The sequence below is a fragment of the Sciurus vulgaris genome, assembly GCF_902686455.1.
Source record: "Sciurus vulgaris genome assembly, chromosome: 3".
NCBI classification, from domain to species: Eukaryota; Metazoa; Chordata; class Mammalia; order Rodentia; family Sciuridae; genus Sciurus; species Sciurus vulgaris.
Genome location: NC_136463.1, coordinates 11137948 through 11160747, shown reverse-complemented (window position 1 = coordinate 11160747; position 22800 = coordinate 11137948). Strand labels below are relative to the sequence as shown.

Below are 22800 nucleotides of genomic sequence, written 5' to 3'. Positions count from 1 at the left end.
CATGCCCAAACTACTGTGACCTTTCATCCAAGCTGATATAAATTGCCCCATACCCAAATTCAGGAACAAATAGTAGCCAGCATGTGGATTCTCAAAATATAAATTAAGCAATGACATAGGCCTGCTAAAATCCCTCCAATGGCAATCCACTAACTTGGAATGAAATATGAACTTCTAACTATTCTAAAACCTGACCCCACCCAGCCCCACCCTTCATTTGAGTTCATCCCTTCTGTTCTCAGATGTATTAATGGCCTCTTTGAGACTCAAATGCTCCTGCTGTGTTGATAGGAGTCCCTGCCCTTGTAATTTCCTCTACCTGGATGCTCTTATCTCTTAATGCTTACATGGTTAGCCCCTTCTTATCACCAGATCTGGCTTTAATGTCACTGCCCAAAAAAGTCTTCCTTAACCCTAATCAAACACTGCTCCAAGGCATTCATGTCATTTCAAATATTTCAATTTTCCACATGAACTTACTTGGTACCTGATACTTTTCTTATTATTTTTATTTATGGATCCTCTCCTAGGATGTAAAACTTGCTAGGAGAGAAAATTTGCCTACTTTCTTCATAATTATATTTCCAGAGCCTAAAATGATCCCTGAAACACTCAAAAAAAAAATGTGTCAGATAAATGAGTGAATGAAGACCTCCTGACAGCACAGATTCTCAGTGGGTATTTCTAAATACGATGGTCAATTCAAAATGTGGTTACTACAAACCTTTTTTAACACAGAAAGAGATATTTCTTGCTGCTATTTTCTTCTTCCTCTTTGAAAAGCAACTTTTCCTCTGGCCTGCATACTCTTTGTGTAGACAGCTGGCAATTATGACTGGTTTCTAGGAAAGATGACAGCATGATTTTCCTACTAAATTTCAGACTGTGATGCCAAGTTCTCCCTGTTGGACCGTTCATGACTTAGATCATAGACAAGATCATATTTTGAAGAGTAATCCATAATGTTTGTTACAAATATAATATGCACTCATTAGCATGGACAGTGTCCTATTTCTAAATAGACTGAGGAAATAGCAGTTTCATGCAAGCCAGCTCATGACCTTGCCAAAATAGAAGTGGCTAAGCTCATAGAAACATCATGACCTCTACATCATGGAATAAAAAACTAACCCTCAAAATCTCAATCTCTACCTAGTATTTTAAAACAAATCTCACATACATTTTTCAACTCATGAAGTCTTGCTTCATTTTAAAATGCAAGTACTAATTATCAAAACTCATGTTCTCAAAAGAAGAATAAAATCATTATGTTTCATGTTCTTTTCACTTCCAAAGTGTCTGCATATTTAAGTATTAAAAATGCACTGAACTCCAAACTTTCGAAACGGAAACCAGCATATGGAACTCTATGCTGGATAATTCTTGGACATTTCCAGTAATGTGTGCTTTATTTCTTGCTTTTCTACCTCATCTAAGTTTGAAGTGGTCAGGGCAGTTGATGCTCTCATTCTTTCTGCTTGAACATCTTCATCTTCATCCACAGGTACTTCTGGATTTGGTTGAACACGTCGAATTTGTGGGGAAATTCTGGGGAAAAATTGAAATGTTACATGTGGTTTTCCAGTTGTCAAGGATGTATCAAAAGTCAGTGTCCAGCCAGGTGCAGTAGCACATGCATAATGCCAGCACCTCAGGTGGCCGAGGCAGAAGAATTGTGAGTTCAAAGCCAGTCTTAGCAACTTATGGAGGTCTTACGTGACTCAGTGAGACCCTGTCTCTAGATAAAATATAAAAATGGGCTGGGGATGTGGTTCAGTGGTTAATCACCCCTGGGTTCAATCTCTGGTACCCCCCCAGAAAAAGGGGGCAGAGCGAGAGAGAGAGAGAGAGAGAGAGAGAGAGAGAGAAATAAAAGAAGAAAAAGTAAGTGTCCCAATGTCCCAAGGAGTCCTTCCTTTCAATAGACTGGTGGTGATTATAACTGCTGGTATTGCTTCTGCTTTTCCTGAGAAGTACCATCCCACTAGCCAGAATCTCTCTCTTCCAGTAAGCAGCTTTGACCTTTCAAACTCATCAGCAAGTACTGCCCCTTCCTCTTGACAGTGCAAGTCAGCATGACTTCTCTGCTGGCTCTGAGTCATCTTTATCACACCCATGGTCTCGACATCTTTTCTGTTCACTCCTTCCAGAATCCCTCCCCCTGTGAAATACTCTGAACTGTGTTACTGAATCAATCCCTCCTATCTCTTCTGTTCAGGAACGTACACTGCCTTGAATGGGAGGATGGTGTGTTTGGCGACTCATCACGTTTTTGAGAAACTCGTGTCCCTCAGCAGCTGTGTGGCTGAGCTCTCCCAGGACTCCTATTTCTTGGCAGTAAACCAGAAATCCATTGATCATAATGCCAGATATTGTACTGCTTAGATTGTACATATAAATCCATATTCACAAGGTGACACTACAGCCACTGTCCAGGAATATTAAAGTATGATATTAAATATGAAATTTAAAATTTTCCCAACCTGAAAATGGGATCTTTTCGTATGACTTTCTGTCCACATTTCAGTTCCATGCATCTTAGAACAAACACCAATAGCAAAGCCTGGAAGTAAGGCTGGGAGCAAAGAAAAACAGTCTTATTTAATGTAAGTTCAGAAATGCAATTTAAACATTTAGAAAGTGAAATTGGTGGGGTTTGTCAGATAACATCGCTGGGAATACTTGTAAGTCAGGGGAAAAACCTAGTCATTCAGTCAGAATTCATCTTAGCTGAACCTTGTCTCTTCCTTCTGCTCACACCCCACATTCAGTCTGTCAATAAATTTTGTCTGCTTCATCTTCAAAATTACCCATAACTCAACTACTTCTCACCCCTACTGTGTTATTCCTACCCAGGTCATTATTACTTCTCACCTGGATTATCACAACACGTTCCCACCTGGTCTCCTCAGCTCCTCTTGCCCTGCACATCCCTTCTCTCCACAGTCACCAGTTATTCTTCAATATCTAAGTCTGATTGTATCACATTGCCTAATACCCTCCAGGCTACTCCACCACTCAAAGTAGTGTTGGTGTCCTTGGAGTGGCCCAGACCCCGCACTCCGTGTGGCCCCTTCTCCCAATGCCACACTCCACTGCTTCAGTGACTCTGATCTCTCCTCTGACTCTTTCCCTTGCTCGCTCTGCCAAAACCACACTGGCCTCCCAGATGACCCTGGGACAAGCAAAGGTCACTCCTGCCATCTCACCCTGGAATGTCCTTCTCCAAGCCCTTCCTGGCCACCCCTCTAACACAGTAATTTAATTAGCTTATCAACTGTCGACTTCCATCAGAATATAAGGTCTCTGAGAACAGGGATGTCTCTGTTTTCATTTATGCCTAGAGAAGTACTGGCAGAGTATTTAAGACAGTCGTTCTCAGCCTAAATTTGCCAATGTAATCATTTTTCCCTTTCCCTCTCATTCAACTTTTGTCTTTTCACCTGTAATTCAGAAGATTTAATTTACATTATATCTGTATTTTTTTTTAACAAACCTTCTCAAATTTAGTGGGGGCAGTAAACAGGATAAACAAAAAATAATTTTACATTGCATTCTGTCTTGTATACTCTAGTCAGGCACATAAGAAGTAACGCTAAGATTTAAGATCATATTCGAATGTAATTGACTGATCTAAGAGTATATTTAGCACTTTCAGAGCTGGCATATCCCAGACAAGATCAAACAGTCATAGTAAGTGACAGGGATTCAAAAGAATGCGTGGTGAGGTAACAAGGTCCTCTTACTATTAGGCATACTAGAAGATCGACAGCACTCAGGTAATATTTGAATTCTTGAAATTCTTCATAGTACTCCTGTGATTCCTGAAAAGGCCAAAGGGGGGCAGGGAGTAAATGAAAATTCATCAGCTTTACAATTTGCACTTAAATAATATGAAATTTCACAGGCTGACTTTTTCCTCATTAAGCTCAATTCCTTGATGTACATCGGTGACAAATTCCCCACAAAGAAACAAGGGAGCCTCCTACTCAAGACCTGTTATTTCTCAATGAGCAGTAACCTCCTGTCTTCCACTTTAAAAAAAAAAAAAATCTCTTGGTGTAAAACCAAACATTGCTGAAAGTCCACTGAAAGCAACGCAGAGAGAGGTACAGGCATTGTGAAAAATTCCAGGAGTTGAAATACCTGTCCTGACTGCCCCACAGAAGCCTGGGCACAGGGTCCCTTCTCCCCCCATGGTGACCATTTCCCATCATAATAAGTAGTGCTATCATGTTATTCTTTCTTCATCAGTCAATTCATTCTCCTAGTATGTGATAGATCATTTCTCCTCATATGTGACAGATCTAGATTAATGGATTTCACCTTGCCAGTCTACTTGTTTCTAAAAGCAAAATGCTTTAAGCAAAGAGCTGAGTTCACAGTCAAGAATTCCAAACATCCCTCAGTCAGTGAAGTGTTTTTGGTTTGATGCCTTTTCTTCCCTCTGCAAAACATACGTACTGCCTGCCTCACTCCCCAACAGATTAGCTCTTGCGCTCTTCCTTTAGGAATGTACTTAAACATCACTGCTCCTTGTGTTCACTTGCCTGAAGTTGATCTCTGTCTCTATGTTCTGTACAAGGAAGGACTATGTACTCTTGTTCATCAAGTGTCCTAATTATTAGCACAATGACTAGCGCAGAATAGTGTTTGATACATGTTTTGAATAACTAGATGGTATTGTGCATGAATTTATCATCGGAGTGGATAATGAATGCCCACTGACCCAGAGAGTGCTCTTTTCAATCTGACATTCAATTTCAATAGTATTTATTGAGGCCTATATTTTTGCAAAGTGCATAGGACAAAGCTTTTCTAACATCTTTGCTGAGGTTTGATTTTCATGGCATGATATTTACCCGTTTTAAGTGCACAATTTCAGGATGTTTTGTAAGTTTGCAAAGCTGGAGGGAATCATACTTCAACTTTAGAACAATTTAATCATCCCAAAGAAATCCCTCACGCTCATTTGCTATCATTCCCAATTCAAACTAATCCACTTTCTATCCTTGCAGATCTGGGTAAAGCATTTCCATAAGCTACGTGTACATTATTAAGGGCATAGATTGTAATACTTCTTACCATTAGCAAGAAGATTAGAAATACAGCCAAAGTCGATGATGGAAGTAATACCATGCTGACAATAATCAGAGTTAAGTTGAAGTCATTGATTAAAATGATGTAAGGCACGATGGTCAAGACCTACGAGGAAAGACCACATGCATTACATCAGACACATTCAGCCCATACTCACTTGAAAAATCATTTACTGTGTAGATGTTCTTATCACATATATCTTAATTTTTCCATATGCAAATATACTTATATGCCATCACTGTGTCCCCTTCCAGAGATAGAAGGGGAGGAACTTTTGTTCATGAGAATATACATGACTTTTAGCTTCCCAACAGAAAAGTTTGTAATTTTATTTTTTATTAACAAGTATTAAGTACACATAGTAATGTGTTCAGTTTCTTGTCCTTCTTATTTACTTTTTCAGTCCTGCAGGACCCAGGGTCTCACTTGTGCTAAGTATGTGCTCTACTACTGGGCCACACCTGCAGCCCCAGCCCCAGTGGTCTCTCAACACATGAGTATGGCATGTACTGTCTAATCAGGGGGATTGTCACTTATGTTTGGGGCCTCTGAACTCCTCTCTTCTAGATATTCATGAAATACATAATAGGCTGTTGGTGAACTTTAGTCAACCCACTGAGCTGTGGAAGACCAGAAGCTATTCTGTTTTGGTCCCTGTTTTCAAACTCCCATTCTCATCCTTCCCAACCACCAGTAATCACTAATCTACATTCAAAGCAACTATTTGTTAGCTTCTACATATGAGAGAGAGCATACAGCATTTGTTTTCCTGTGCCTGACTTATTTTACTAAACATTTTGTCTTCTAGGTTCAACCATTTTGCTGCAAATAACAAAATTTCATTACTTTTTATTTTTGGTATCAGGAATTGAACCCAGGGGTACTTAAATACCAAGCCTCTGTCCCCATCCCTTTATTATTTTGAGAGACAGAATCTCTATAATTTGCTTAGGGCCTTGCTAAGTTGCTCAAGTTGGCTTTGAATTTGATATTCTCCTGCCTCCACCTCCTGAGCCACTGGTATTACAACCACATGCTCCTGAGCCTAGCTATAAGTAGTTTTGACTTGCATTTCCCTGATAATGAGTTTTTTTAAAATACATATTTGTATCCTTTTGAGAAGTGTATATTCATATCATTTGACCATTTTTAATTGGATTACTTGCTATTTTGTTGTGAAATTTTTTAGTTCCTTATACATTCTGGATATTAATTGTCTATTTTTCCATGACCCTAAAAACATAAAAAACAAATAAAGAAACTTCTGCACCACAAAGGGAACAATCAACAAAGTGAAAAGATACCCTACAGAATGGGAGAAAATATTTGCCAACTATTAATCTAAAAAAGAAAATTCCTAGTAGGTAAAGAGACTGGAGATTAAGGTGAAAGCTAAAACAACCAAATAGACTTCCTGACCATGCATTATTAAATTCAATCCACGTTACTAGGATTAAAAAGAGGAATGAGCTTTTTAAAGCTAAGGTAACACCACTATTAATGTGTAAAATCCTGTAGAAGCTGGGCAGTTATTTTAAAAATCCATATGACTATTTTGCTGCTCACCTAGGCTATCACAAAACTTTGTAATCATCCTGCCTACTCCATTCCTCCCAGTTCACGTGTTTTTTCCTAAGATTTTGCATTTTCACAGCAATAGACTCATTTTCTTTTAGAAAATGGTAAATGGTAAAGATAATTTTTTTTAATTTTTCTATTTTAAGGATCAGTTTATCAGTCAACAAGTATGTATTAGCATTAAATCAAACCTCTGCTAGATCTAGTAATGTACTTATTAGAATAAAAATTCTAAGAAGTATAATTGTGAGGTTCACTAAATATTATATAAATACCAGGAATTAAGAAAGTCTGAATTACTTACTTTAATCCTTACAATAACTCTGTAATGTAGTAACTGTTATTCTTCTAATTATAAATGAGAAATCTAGGGTTCAGAGATGTTAAAGATATTCAGATGCTAAGAAATGTTAAAGAAACTATGGTATATATGCACAATGGAATATTATTCAGCCATAAAGAATAATAATATTACAGTATTTGCAGATAAATGGATGGAACTGGAGAATATCATGCTAAGTGAAATAAGCCAATCTGAAAAAAACCGAAGGCCAAATGTTTTCCCTGATAAGTGGATGATGATATATAATGGTGGTGGGGGAGTGGGGGTTGAGGGAAGAATGGACACACTTTACATAGAGGGAAATGAGAGGGAGGAGAGGCCAGGGGTATGAAAGATGGTAGAATGAGACAGACATCATTACCCTACGTACATGTATGATCACACGAATGGTATGAATCTATATCATGCACAACCATAGAAACGAAAAGTTGTACTACATTTGTGTACAATGAATCAAAATGCAGTCTGTAAAAATAAATAAATAAATAAATAAATAAATAAATAAATAAAAATAAATAAAAACAACCCAGACAGCAAATGGAAAACTGGAATTCAAAACTCTATGTGTAGTTTTCCTAAATTTTAATTTCTTAGTCTTATGTTTACATTTTCATTTAGAAACAACTGGGAATAGAACCAATTTCCTATATCTATACTCTCAATAGTATGTTTCATATTTCAGGTCTTCTATTAAGTTCTTCATGAACTCTGTTGAAAGGGTTGTAATTGAATTATTTAGGAACATCACTAACTCCTAACATAAGTTACCTTTTGCCCTCCTTTCCACAGTGCAGTTTTAAAGTACACAGTTAAGTATCCCTTACCTGAAATGCTTGGGACCAGAAATGTTTGGGTGTGGAGCATTTGCATTTTGAGATTCAACTTGTATTGTTCAGACAAGTTGCTTAAAACAAATGTGACTATATGGGACATTACAATGGCAGTCTAGAAATAACTCTACTGTTTATGCATAAAAATGTATATGGGTACTTACTATATAGAAGCAAAATGACCAAAGGCCACTATTTTTTCTCCTCTTACGAAAAATAAATGATATCACATATGTCAAGAAGATAAGAGAAGCTGAATAACCAAGTGAAACAACAACCTGAAGAAATACAAATAATATCATGATCAAAAAATGAAATATCTGGGGAAAAATTACATTACAAATATATTTTAAACATATTTTGTTGCACATGAACTTTGCAAGTTTTTTTTTTTGGTTTGTGGTAAAATAAAGATGAAATTACCATTATTATAGAAAATATTAATGTTAAAATTTATTATTAACTACCTTATAAAATTTGATCTATGTAATATGTTACTTACCAGAGCAAATATAGCTTGACTTGTAATATAAATGTCCATTCTGTTTGTTAAGTAGATGATTAAATACATTGAAAGGAGAATTAAATTGAAGAGGTTAATATCCACCACTGCCTGCCCAAACCAGTAAGCAGAGGGGTAGAGGCCTGAAATCCATAGCTGAGAACTAGCTTTCTTCTGATGAGAGAACACAGGATATACAAAGTTCAAGTAAAATGCAGATACAAAGGAAACATACTGGAAGAATTTTTAAGATATGTTTAATCTAATCTTCTAATATTCAAAAAATAATATGTACTATGTATCTATATAAAATTATTATACTATATGTGTGTATATATATATGTGTGAGTGTGTTACTGTTTGTATACTGTGTGTTTACAGGTTACATATTGTTCAGGAAACTGAGGTCTACAGAAACAGTTACAAAAAGGTGGCCATTTTAAAAAATGTACTTTGTTTTATTTAGTAGGTTTGATTTATAATATCACTTTCTTATTCATTATTCATATATTTTATCAAAGCATTAAGCTCCTTCCAAAGAAATGTTTTGTAACCTGAAGGACATAAATTTTCCTTTGTGCATACATCTTTCTATAGAGTTATTGACTCAAGAATGATAAAAGCAGACTTATCTAAATCTGGTTTTCATGTTTTGTCTAGACATTGGGCATAACTAAACACAAATATAACATAAGTTGCATTTACAGGATGCAAAGGGAACCCAAATCTTAAATTTGGTCAACATCAATGATTTACTCCTGAGTTAGGAACTAATATAATTAAAAGGTTTTTTTTATAATATTTCCCTTTGAAGGTTTAGACTCAGTTTGAAAAATTATTGTACTTATGATGTAACCTTGAAGTAAAAAGTGTTTTGCATTTTAAAAAAGTTTTTTTTTAAGTTGGACACAATGCCAGTTCTTTATTTTTATGTGGCGCCAAGGATCAAACCCAGGACCTCACACGTGCTAGGTGAGCGATCTACCACTGAGCTACAAATCCAGCCCCATGTTTTGCATTTTTAAAAGAAAGTTTTCTGGCTTGCTGATAAAAATGATTAACAATGTTATCTGAATTAAAATATAGTTAAGTGTTTTTCTCACAGTAAAACATTTTGAGCACATAGCATTTAAAAACACAATTACTGAAATCCTTGAAGTTCCCCACTTTGTCTTACTTTGTGATCACTAATACTGCTCATGGCGATGTATGGAGAAAGGCAGCATGCAACAAAAAGTATGAACCCGGAACTTTCTGGCAACCCAGTCCAGATGTATATATTGTTCTGGAAGCAAACAGGTATTAGTGAATTTTTTTCATGAAATACACACTAATAATCATAGATAATGTGATTTTTGAAATATTGAGAAGTCAAAATCTAGGTCTAGTTCACAGACATCCAAGGGAGGGAAAGTGATTTCTTATCCCTTGATAAACAAACTCCAAACAAAGACAAGTCAGAAATGACTTAGGACCCATTTTGGGATATAGATCCAAGAGAACCCAAAGCAGGGTTTTTAAGAGGTATCTGCACACCATGTTGACAGCACAATTACTTCCAATAGTTAAGAGGTGGAACTAACCCAAATGTCTGCCAATGGATCTATGGATAAATAAAATATGGTATATATACATACAATAAAATATTATCCATCTCTAAAAAGGAATAAAGTCCTGCCACATGCTACAACATGGATGAACATGGACATTACGCTAGATGAAATTAATCAGTCAGGAAGAGACAAATATCAAGGTATCTAAATTAGTCAAATTCATGGAAACAGAACAGAGGACAGTGGTTTCTCCCCAGGAGCAGGAGAAGGGGACAGGAAAAGGAGCTGTTTGGTGAATAGAGATTTTAGTCCTATCAGATGTAAAAGTTCTGGAACTTTATTTCATAACAATGTGAATATATCTAATACTACTGAACTCTATGCTTAAAAATGGTTATTATGGTCAATATTATGTGTTTTCACCATGATAAAAAATAGTAATAATTCATGAATTGTAACCCTTTTTAAAAGTATTTGTTTAGTTGTCAATGGATCTTTATCTTATTTACATGTGGTCCTGGGACTCAAACCCAGTGCATCATGCACGCTAGGCAAGAGCTCTACCACTGAGCTACAACCCCAGTCCGTGAATTGTAGCCCTTGATTAACAGATAACTCAAGCCTAGGCCACTTGTCTTTCTCAGCAAACCAGAGATGGATATGTGAAGTCCTCAGCAATTGGGAGGACGTACTCTCTAGCACAGAGCCAAAAAGGAAAGTTGGTGCCAATGAATGTATCTTTGAGGAGATAAAATCTGAATCACAACCCCCGAATCAGTGTCTAACTGAGGCTGGGCCTGTGCCCAAGCAGCATACAGGACTATCTCATGGATAAAACTAGAGGGCAGCAACACAAGCCTGTCTCAGAATAGTTCTTCAGTTCTCAAATTTAAAGATTTTGGAGTCTGTGTCTATAAATTCCAATTTTTCTCTAGGTGGAAAAGTGCTTCATTGTTGTTATAGGAAGAAGGTGTGTGCAATTGGAGGTGAGTGGTGCTTACGAGAGTAAACATGAAATTTAGGTCCATTTTGATCCTGAGCAAACAGGCAAAGACATGAGAAAACTGAAAAACCGAAAGAGAGTAATTGTCTCTTTCTGCTATCCACTGGTTCCACTTTCAAAAGAGTTCCCTTCAGGCACCTTTGTGCCGAACTGTCCTGTGCTGCTTATGATCACATTCAACTCACCGATGTATACATACATCACTCACCCCATTTTCTCCATTACCTACAGAAAATCTGCACTCGAGTGTACTCCCAGCACCACTGATGCAATAGAGCCAAAATGGAACTCAACACCTTTGTCATAAAGTGGAATTTCCTTTTAACTGGTCCATTTCTAATCCTGCTGATTGCTCTTCTGAACTTCTGGCGTAAAACATTTGGATTCAGTTTTGAGAGATCTCTTTTGGTATCAATCAGAAAACTATAACCATCTTAAATACTTAGAAAGTAATCATGAAGTGGTCACACGGGGGAATCACCATCCAAGAAGGATGATGCAATGGGAAGCCTCTGTCACTTGTGGGTTGCAAGGACAAAGGAAGGAGGTGATATGACTGGAGCCCAGTGTGGAGGGCCCTCTGCTCTTCTATCTACAACCACTGCTTCCTCAACTATCTGAAAACAGACAGTACCCCAATTCCTGGAGATGCAGCTTGTAGGGGTTAGACACACTTGCAACATACAGGTAGGTGAAGGGCTGAGTCAGGAAGCATTACAACCCAGGATGGGCAAATTCTCCTCCATGTTAGCCAATCTACTCACCTAGTCAATGGAGTTTCCATTAGCAAATTATATTAAGTTTATAAAATTAAAGCTGTATGACAAATGCTCCTGATTTCTAATTCAGTGTTTTCTGTCTCTGTCCTCTCTTTAATACCCTTCCAGGCACTTCTCTACAACTTTTCAGAACATCCCCCCAGGAGACTATGACATAATATTGGGAAGTAGTCACCCATGAAATTTCTCTGATGATAGCTTAGCAAGAAAAACAAAACAAAACAAAACACATTTTATTGGATATAATATGTTTAAAATGTTTGGATACAATAATGATTTTAGGGTGAATAGTTAATTATGAATATTTAAACCTTAAAGGGGGCAAACATAGGTTACTTATCAAATTCTTAATTTCAGAATCAGTAAATCCAATATTTACCAATGAAAATGGACTTCTCTCAATTCGAATGTACTGTGTATGATTAAACATCCGAAGTAGCCCATTGCTGATAATATTCATGAGGATAGGAAAACAGTGCAGCCTCTTGGTATTACACACAATTGAAAATCCATAATCCTTAAAACAAAAACAATGTAAACAAGATTAATTCTAAGTCCTTGAAGAACAAAGGTATAGTTTTTATGTGTAAGAAGCGGAAGTGCCACATTCCCACTGTGTATCCATCTTCAGGTTAACTGACTTCCCTGAGCATTGCTTTCCTCCTCATGTGTGAAAGAAGACACTAAATGGGTCATTACATGATTTAACGAGATTATATATATGAGGCCCTAGCACAGCATATAGTACAGAGTCAGCATCCACTTCTTGCAAATATTTGTTTAGTTTTACTGAATGCCTATAAGTTTGTCCCCATTTTGTTGATGAAGAGATTTCAGTTAGTGGAGTTTAAAAGTTGCCCTCACAAGGGGTCTCACTGGCAGTTTATGATGACCAAGAAAAGGAATTGTATCTCGGTGGGAGATGAACATGGAGTTCATAAAACATTCATGGTTACACTGCCAGTGAAGCATTTCCACCCTTTCTAAGACAAGGTTAATGTACTTCATGTTGATGCAAATGTTCATGTGTTCATCAAGAGGTTTACTGTTGTTTAAATATTAGCAAAGTTCACGCAGTATTTAGGATAAAGCAGCTGCCAAAGTAGTTTCCCAAAGTTGGCACAGAGTGACTACATTTTTCATAATTCATTTAGTTTAGGTAGAATAGAGTTCAGTGACACATTTTCTAAAGTTTTTATTTGTATTTCCCTTATAGCAAGAAATAAAGAGATAACTGTATTTATTTTGGCCCCTTGCTTTTACTACAGACTAAAAAGTTCTACTTATTAGGATCTATTTTCATGTCTTGTTCCTTGATGGAATTCTATGGCTCATGCACTTTTACCTAAATAGCATGTAGAGAACGCTTTTCTCTCAGAGAGTCTGTGTGGATATTATAATATTTTTAGTATCGTATAATATAGTATAGTATATTATACTATATTAGTATAATACAGCATAGTATTTTTTAGTATAGTATATTTTTAACATATCATACAGTTAGTTAGCTATTAAATAGATTCCCTAAATTTACAATTATATTGGTTAATAATTTTTAAAATTTTTTATTAGTTGTTGATGAACCTTTATTTTTATTTATTTGTATGTGGTACTGAGAATTGAACCCTGTGCCTCACACATGCCAAGCAAGCACTTTACCCCTGAGCCACAACCCCAGCCCCTGGTTAATAATTTTAAGATGCAATATTTTATTGAGTTTCAACAATATGATTAAATTTAGTTTCTTTCATAGGTAAAAAAAAAATCTAATTCAAGAGAAGAAAAATGTTTTACAAATACCCATTTAAATATCACAGTTTATTCAATATGGACTAAAAATGTTTTTTCTGAGTCAAGTAACTGTATACTAACTGGATTTCTTTTCTGCAGTTTTTAAGAGTTAAAATGTAGCACTTTCTGCGCATTTGTGTACAGTCATAAAAGCAAAACCAAAGAGACAGACGTACCTTTTTTTTCCCAGAAACTATGATAGCGCCATTGTATGAAAGGCCTTCAGTGCCATTTCTGTTTTCAAAGTCATCTACTTCCAAAAGTATATTTTGGTGCTTCAATGACTGTATAAAATCTTCAATATTTGATTCTAGTAGGAAATTAGTAACAAAAGGCCATATAAAAGTGAGAAAATAGATGACAGATGTTTTTCTAGTGAACCCCATACATAAAGTTGATTGGTTTTTTTTTTTTTTAGTGCTCACAAATAAAGTTTTATTGGAACATAGACACACCTATTTTGTTTACGACTGCCTTTGGCCTTCAAAGTCTTGAGTGTTGCAACAGGAATCATGGCAACCCTCAATCCTAACTCTGGCCCTTTATGGAAAAAATTTCCTGACCCCCAAGAACATCATTGTTTAGACTGCACCATAAAGTTGATTTTTTGTAGCACACTGTCTCTGTAGACATCACAATGATAATATTGGCCCACATAAAAGAAATCAGTCACTCTACCATCTTCTATTTAGCAAATCTTATGCTATGATGAATTAGCTTTTCAATTCTCTTTAATGCAAACTGATGTGTGATCATTAAAGTAGTTCTGTTTTATGGCTTTTATTTTTAAAAATACATTTGAACTGATCATTTGTGGAAATACGTTATTATAGGAGTACTTTAGATTGTCCATCCTGATGATAATGCACTTTTCTTGCCCTTATTCTTTGAAGTAATAGAAGAATAAACATATAAATGAATATGTATAATACAAAAATATTTTCACTTTATTTAACATATTTGCATATATATTACACTCAGGTATATTGTGTGGATATATATTTTTTCTTAGGAAATGGAAAATAAAAAGGTGCTACACTCAGACCAAAAATTTTAATGTATTCCTAGAGAAGGTAGCAAATGGTATTATTTGAAAGAGAAAAAAGAGCTTAGAAAACACACAGCCTGGAGCACACAGGAACAAATAGCTGCCAAGGTAAAATCAGCTTCCAAGATATCAAAGGTCAGAGGAGAAGAGAGGAAAGGGACAAAGTTGGCATGGAAGCCGCAGTCAGGGTCCTTAACCAGTTAGCAACAGCTGGAGCAAGCTGACCAGTCAGGCCCCACTTCATGTCTCACACACAGCAGGTGGTGTTGTACCTGTCTCCAGGTCGGAGTCCTGTGTTTACTTTCTTTTTTTGGGGGGTGCTGGGGATGGAACCCAGGGCCTTGTGCTTGCAAGGCAAGCACTCTACCGACTGAGCTATCTCCCCAGCCCCCTGTGTTTACTTTCTAAGAGACATTATCTCTTACCCAGGCAGGCAAGACTTGAAGTAACTCCAAACCACGATCAGGGAAAGATGGAATGGAAAAAAAGGAAAAGGAGCTCACTTGCTGTCATTCAGCCTTTGAAATGGGAGTTCATGCTAGGATGCATAGAGGAGGCTCTGGTAATGGGCAAACAGGGCCAAACTTCAAACAAATTCAATTTTCCCCATGTGGGATAGGACATAGCCATGGAAAATAAGCTTTCCTTGAACATATGCCACACCATCTCCACAGTAGGATCCAACCAAACAGGGGCACAGGAAAAGATGAACGTGCTACCAATAATCACCAGATTTTAAGAAAAGAGGAACACAATGGCACAGAAGTCCCAAACTTAAGTCTTCAAATACCTAACAAGTGAGTACAGATAAGAAAAATAAATAGGTGAAGTACACTGTCTTCAGGGTGACTGGAGAGGAAGAACATCAGGAGACAATACCATGTTCATAGGCTAAAAAAAATTTCTAGAGCTTAGAAATTAATGTACAATTAGCAAGATTCCATTCTAAGGCAGTGAGAAAATTTGTGTTCCCAAACCCAAGTGGAAAACAAGAAGAAGAATGAGAAGCAGAAATGAAAAGGCCATGTTTGTTTGAAGAGGAAATATCTACAACCCTGAATCACGAATACATGTGAAACTGGAATGGGCAAGGAACTCATTAAGAGAGAACTCTGACCCCGTATTTATTTTTTAACATCTTAAGTAGAAACATAAAAACTTCCTTTCAAGTTAATTAAGCACTTAGAAAACAACCAACTACCCAGTCTTTGCAATAATAAAATAAGTAATCTTCCTGATTCCTGTTTAACTTCGTAGAGGGGTGTGGGGTGTAGACATGCCGTTTCTGCATGTCAATCAGCATGTATCATGCTTATGGTATAGGTTTGGCTGCTGTAACAAAAGATCTGAAAATGGAGTGGTTCCACAAGATAAAAGTTAATTTCTCTCTTGAAGGTTATCAAGTAGATACATTACTCTACTCTATCAGATTGTATAGTCTCCAGGTCCCTTCTCTCTCATCCCCGTCATTCTGTCCTCTAAAATCAAAGCAAATATGCACTGTTCTTTATAAACTATTTTCCTCTCTTATGATTTGTTTCCTCTAACACATGTGCTATTTAACAACAGAAATAACTTATTTCCGGATTTAAATTTAGTTTTTCTGTTCACCTGTGTTATTGATGATCAAGAGGCTGGTACGGGGTTCCTGAGGAAGTTGTCCAGAAGAGAGGAAATACAATTCTGTTTTAAACTCCCAGTCGCCATTTTGCTCTATCATAGAATAAGCTACACTTTCTATAATCCAAGGGAACAGTGCAATTCCAAACATCAATAGCCTAAACAATAAAGAAAATCACCATATGAATCTGTAGCAATTATATTTCCTCAGTAAAAAGTCCCACAACCACGTGTTGCGTGCCAAATCTACAACCACCATTCCTCCAGGTGTGAACATTCTGAGTCTTGTCTCACAATGTTACACAGGACTGGAAAGGCATTGCTCTATGAACAGTGGGTTATCCAACTATGAAACCTAAACGCACTTATGAACCTGATCAAGAGCTAAACTACAGGCATTCCCACTGACAGCAAAATCCAACGTGACATTTACCTTTTCCCCAGTAGGAATGCTGGGCATTGTGTTCTAGTTTTAAATTCTCTTCTGGTCTCACCCTCTTTTGAAACTCCTTGTGTAACAAAAATCATAATGCTATTATACTCACAGGGTCAAAAGCGTTTTCCTTTCACGTTTTAACTTTAAGAAACGGAGCCGTGCCATCGCGCAGGCCTGCATTCTCCAGAGTCCCATGTCACTCACGGTCTTCTGCACTTCAGGATGAGAAGAGCAAGCTGGCTCCATTTCACTGAGATTTTCCGAGTCTCCTATCATTTCCGTTTGTTCAAAATCTATAGGTACACATACATATTTATGAATGCTATCCTGGGGCACCATAGTAACTTTCTTCTTAAAAATATGTAAAATTGAGCTCCAAGTCCCGGAGCCAGTGGCGAGTTCAGGCCCGCAGGCAGCTTCAGGGACCAGGACAGGGCAGCCAGGGACTTCCCCAAGCAGCCCTGCTCCCTCCGGCAGCAGGTGCCTTTCAAGGCTAGCTTCTCAGAGCAGACCGCCCAGTGAGAGCCTTTCTACACAGAGCCAGCCACAAGTCCCAGAGCCAGAAGAGAACTCTGGCCCGCAGGCAGACTCTTGGACCAGGGTAGGGCAGCCAGAGACCTCTCCAGGTCTCTCTCCCTGGAACCAGTAGCAGGCTAGGGGCAGCGTTCTTCGCAAGCACTGCATTATCAAGTTACTCCAAGACTTCAGGCTACTGAAGGCTGGGAGGTGACATACTGGGACACTATAAGCCAATAGAGGAAATCTGCAATATCTCAGAGTCCCACTGACATCTGACCAATATTAGAAAACAAGGGAAATATCCCAAACAAACCTAGATACTATATCAATAAAACCCAATGACAGCACAGCAGAAGGAATGTCAGAAAGGGAGTTCAGAATGTACATAATTAAAACAATCAGGGAAGCAAACAAGGAGATGAAAGAGCAAATGCAGGCATTGAAGGAGGAGATGAAAGAGCAAATGCAGGCATTGAAGGAGGAGATGAAAGAGCAAATGCAGGCATTAAATGATCACACCAATCAACAGTTAAAAGAGCAAATACGGGAAGCAAGAGATCATTTCAATAAAGAGTTAGAGATACTGAAAAAAACAAACAAACAGAAATCCTTGAAATGAAGGAAACAATAAACCAAGTTAAAAACTCCATAGAAAGCATAACCAATAGTATAGAACACCTGGAAGACAGAACCTCAGACATTGAAGACAAAATATTTAATCTTGAAAACAAAGTTGACCAAACAGAGAAGATAGTAAGAAATCATGAACAGAATCTACAAGAATTGTGGGATATCATGAAAAGGCCAAATTTAAGAATTATTGGGATTGAGGAAGGCACAGAGAAACAAACCAATGGAATAAACAATCTATTCAATAAAATAATAGAAAATTTCCCAAATCTGAAGAATGAAATGGAAAACCAAGTACAAGAGGCTTATAGGACTCCAAATATACAAAATTACAACAGACCCACACCAAGGCACATTATTATGAAAATACCTAACATACAAAATAAAGACAGACTTTTGAAGGCCGTGAGAGAAAAGAATCAAATTACATACAGGGAGAAACCAATAAGAATATCAGCAGATTTTTCAATCCAGACCCTAAAAGCTAGAAGGGCCTGGAACAACATTTACGAAGCCCTGAAAGAAAATGGATGCTAACCAAGAATCTTATACCCAGCAAAACTTACTTTCAGATGTGATGACGAAATAAGATCCTTCCATGATAAACAAAAGCTAAAGGAATTTACAGAAAGAAAGCTGGCATTACAGAACATTCTCAGCAAAATATTCCATGAGGAAGAGATGAAAAACAATGATGCAAATCAGCAATGGGAGGATGTAGCCTAAAGGAATAGCCAAATAAAGGAGAAACCAAATCATGTCCAAAAACAAAAATGAGCCAAATGACTGGGACTACAAATCATATCACAATAAAACCCTGAATGTTAATGGCCTGAACTCATCAATCAAAAGACATAGACTGGCAGATTGGATTAAAAAGAAAAATCCAACAATATGCTGCCTGCAAGAGACTCATCTCGTAGAAAGAGATACCCATAGACTAAAGGTGAAAGGATGGGAAAAAACATACCATGCACATGGACACAGCAAAAAAGCTGGAGTATCCATCCTCATTTCAGATAATTTGGACTTCAAGCCAAAACTAGTCAGAAGGGATAAAGAAGGACATTACATACTGCTTAAGGGAAGCATAAATCAGCAAGACATAACAATCATAAATATCTATGCCCCGAACATTGGCTCATCCATGCACGTCAAACAAATCCTTCTCAATTCCAGAAATCAAATAGATCACAATACAATAATACTAGGTGATTTTAACACACCTCCCTCACCACTGGATAGATCTTCCAAACAAAAATTGAATAAAGAAACCATAGATCTCAATAACACAATCAACAATTTACACTTAACTGACATATATAGAATATACCATCCAACAAAGAACGAATACACTTTCTTCTCAGCAGCACATGGATCCTTCTCTAAAATAGACCATATTTTATGCCATAGCTACTGTTAGCAAATACAAGAAGATAGGGATACTACCTTGTATTCTATCAGATCATAATGGATTGAAATTAGAAATAAATGACAGAATAAAAATCAGAAATTTCTCCAATACTTGGAGATTAAATAATACGCTATTATATGATGAATGGATAACAGAAGACATCAGGAGGGAAATAAAAAAATTCTTAGAAGTAAATGAGAACAAAGACACATCATATCAAAATCTCTGGGACACTATGAAAGCAGTACTTAGAGGAAGATTTATTTCATGGGGCACATTCAACAAAAGAAGTAGAAATCAACAAATAAACGACTTAACACTACAGCTCAAAGCCCTAGAAAAAGAAGAGCAGACCAACACCTAAAGTAGTAGAAGAGAGGAAATAGTTAAAATCAGAGCCGAAATCAACGAAATTGAAACAAAAGAAACAATTGGAAAAATTAACAAAATAAATAGTTGGTTCTTTGAAAAAATTAACAAAATTGATAAACCCTTAGCCACACTAACAAAGAGAATGAGGGAGAAAACTCAAATTACTAAAATTCGGAATGAACAAGGAAATATCACAACAGACACGAGTGAAATTCAAAACATAATTAGAAGCTATTTTGAAAATCTATACTCCAACAAAACAGAAAACCTTGAAGACATAAACAAGTTTCTAGAGACACATGAATTACCTAAACTGAATGAGGAGGATATACACAACTTAAATAAATCAATTTCAAGCAATGAAAAAGAAGAGGTTATCAAAAGCCTACCAACAAAGAAAAGTCCGGGACCAGATGGGTTCGCAGCCGAGTTCTACAAAACCTTTAAAGAACACCTCATTCCAATACTCCTCAAAGTATTCCATGAAATAGAAGAGGAGGGAACCCTCCCAAACTCATTCTATGAAGCCAATATCGCCCTGATACCTAAACCAGACAGAGGCACATCGAGGAAAGAAAATTTCAGACCAATATCCTTAATGAACATCGACGCAAAAATTCTCAACAAAATTTTAGCATATCGCATACAAAACTATATTAAAAAGATAGTGCACCACGATCAAGTAGGTTTTATCTCAGGGATGCAAGGTTGGTTCAACATCCGGAAATCAATAAATGTCATTCACCATATCAACAGACTAAAAGTTAAGAATCACATGATTATTTCAATATATGCAGAAAAAGCATTTGATAAAATACAGCATCGCTTCATGCTCAAAACACTAGAAAAAATTGTGGTAATGGGAAGAACATTCCTTAACATTGTAAAGGCCATCTACGCTAAGCCCATGGCCAATATCTTTCTAAATGGTGAAAAACTGAAAGCATTCCCCCTAAAAACTGGAACAAGGCAGGGATGCCCTCTTTCACCACTTCTATTCAACATCGTCCTTGAAACTCTAGCCAGAGCAATTAGACAAACCAAAGAAATTAAAGGATACAAATTGGAAAAGAAGAACTCAAACTATCCCTGTTCGCTGATGACATGATTATATATTTAGGAATCAATTATATATTTGGGAATCAATCTCACAAAAGAGTTGAAAGACCTCTATAATGAGAACTACAGAACACTAAAAAAAGAAATTAAAGAATAGGATAGGCAGAATTAATATTGTCAAAATGGCCATACTACCTAAAGTGCTATACAAATTCAATGCAATTCCAAGTAAAATCCCAATGATGTGCCTTACAGAAATAGAGCAAGCAATTATGAAATTCATCTGGAAGAATAAAAAACCCAGAATAGCTAAAGCAATCCTCAGTAGAAAGAGCGAAGCAGGGGGTATCACAATACCAGATCTTCAACTCTACTACAAAGCAATAGTAACAAAAACGGCATGGTATTGGTACCAAAACAGACAGGTAGATCAGTGGTACAGAATAGAGGACATGGACACAAACCCTTTTCTCATACTAGACAAAGGGGCCAAAAATATGCAATGGAGAAAAGATAGCCTCTTCAACAAATGGTGCTGGGAAAACTGGAAAACCATATGCAACAGAATGAAATTAAACCCCTATCTCTCACCCTGCACAAAAATCAACTCAAAATGGATCAAGGACCTCGGAATTAGACCAGAGACCCTGCATCTTATAGAAGAAAAAGTAGGTCCAAATCTTCAACTTGTTGGCTTAGGATCAGACTTCCTTAACAGGACTCCCATAACACAAGAAATAAAAGCAAGAATCAACAACTGGGATAGATTCAAACTCAAAAGCTTTCTCTCAGCAAAGGAAACTATCAGTAATGTGAAGAGAGAGCCTACAGAGTGGGAGAATATCTTTGCCACTCATACTTCAGATAGAGCACTAATTTCCTGAATCTATAAAGAACTCAAAAAACTCTACACCAAGAATACAAATAATCCAATCAACAAATGGGCTAAGGAAATGAACAGACACTTCACAGAAGAAGATGTACAAGCAATCAACAGATATATGAAAAAATGTTCAACATCTCTAGTAATAAGAGAAATGCAAATCAAAACTACCCTAAGATTCCATCTCACCCCAACTAGAATGGCGATTATCAAGAACACAAGCAACAATAGGTGTTGGAGAGGATGTGGGGGAAAAGGTACACTCATACATTGCTGGTGAGGTTGCAAATTAGTGCAGCCACTCTGGAAAGCAGTATGGAGATTCCTCAGAAAGCTTGGAATGGAACCACCATTTGACCCAGCTATCCCACTCCTTGGCCTATACCCAAAGGACTTAAAATCAGCATACTACAGAGATACAGCCACATCAATGTTCATTGCTACTCAATTCACCATAGCCAGATTGTGGAACCAACCTAGATGTCCTTCAATTGATGAATGGATAAAGAAACTGTGTCATATATATATATATATATATATATATATATATATATATATATACAATGAAATATTACTCCGCCATAAAGAATGATAAAATTATGGCATTTTCAGGCAAATGGATGAAATTGGAGAATATCATGCTATGTGAGATAAGCCAATCTCAAAAAAACTAAAGGACGAATGATCTCACTGATAAGCGGATGAGGACATATAATGGAGGGTGGGAGGGGTTAGCGTTAGGTTTAGGGTTAGGGATAAGGAAGGTGTTAAGAATGGAGGAAGGAAGGACTGTACAGAGGGAAAAGAGGGGTGGGAGGGGTGGGGGGGGAAGGGAAAAAAAGAATGAATCAAACAACATTACCCTATGTAAATTTATGATTACACAAATGGTATGGCTTGACTCCATGTACAAATAGAGAAAAAACATGTATCCCATTTGTGTACAATAAAAAAAATGTAAAATTATTTCACATTTGGTTTTATTATTATAGTCATATTCAAAAGATTTATTGAAAATGATTATTTAAACAAGTTTGAACATAAATCTAATTACATATTAGGTTTATATATCCCACTCCTTTCTGTAGTTATAATTACTAATGGTTATGCATATTAAACCTTTTTAAATAAAAAATATTTTGGAATGTTTTTGTTTACAATGCAAACAATGTGAGAAACATATAATAATATATAAATTCTGTAAACTCAGTGGGAAAATATACTAAATTCATACCAAAAGAAGAACTCGAGAAAGGGGTGATTTTTCTATGTCTGCTCTTTGAAAAGGCAATCTCAAAGGTAACACTATTTGAGAACTTTAGAAAACCTTCTCCACAGTA

The 22800-nt window shown here is 36.7% G+C and overlaps 1 protein-coding gene across 1 annotated transcript in view; it reads right to left on the bottom strand.

Annotated features, from left to right (window-relative positions):
• The window catches only part of ABCA6 (ATP binding cassette subfamily A member 6), a 57233-nt gene that overhangs the window by 7807 nt on the left and 26626 nt on the right, over positions 1-22800 (bottom strand). Inside the window, 12 exon segments of the mRNA XM_079130243.1 lie at positions 725-842; positions 1428-1548; positions 2484-2575; positions 3747-3824; positions 5086-5205; positions 8016-8129; positions 8354-8527; positions 9531-9638; positions 12068-12205; positions 13656-13789; positions 16139-16305; positions 16693-16876. Coding sequence (XP_078986369.1) covers positions 725-842; positions 1428-1548; positions 2484-2575; positions 3747-3824; positions 5086-5205; positions 8016-8129; positions 8354-8527; positions 9531-9638; positions 12068-12205; positions 13656-13789; positions 16139-16305; positions 16693-16876 — 1548 coding nt within the window.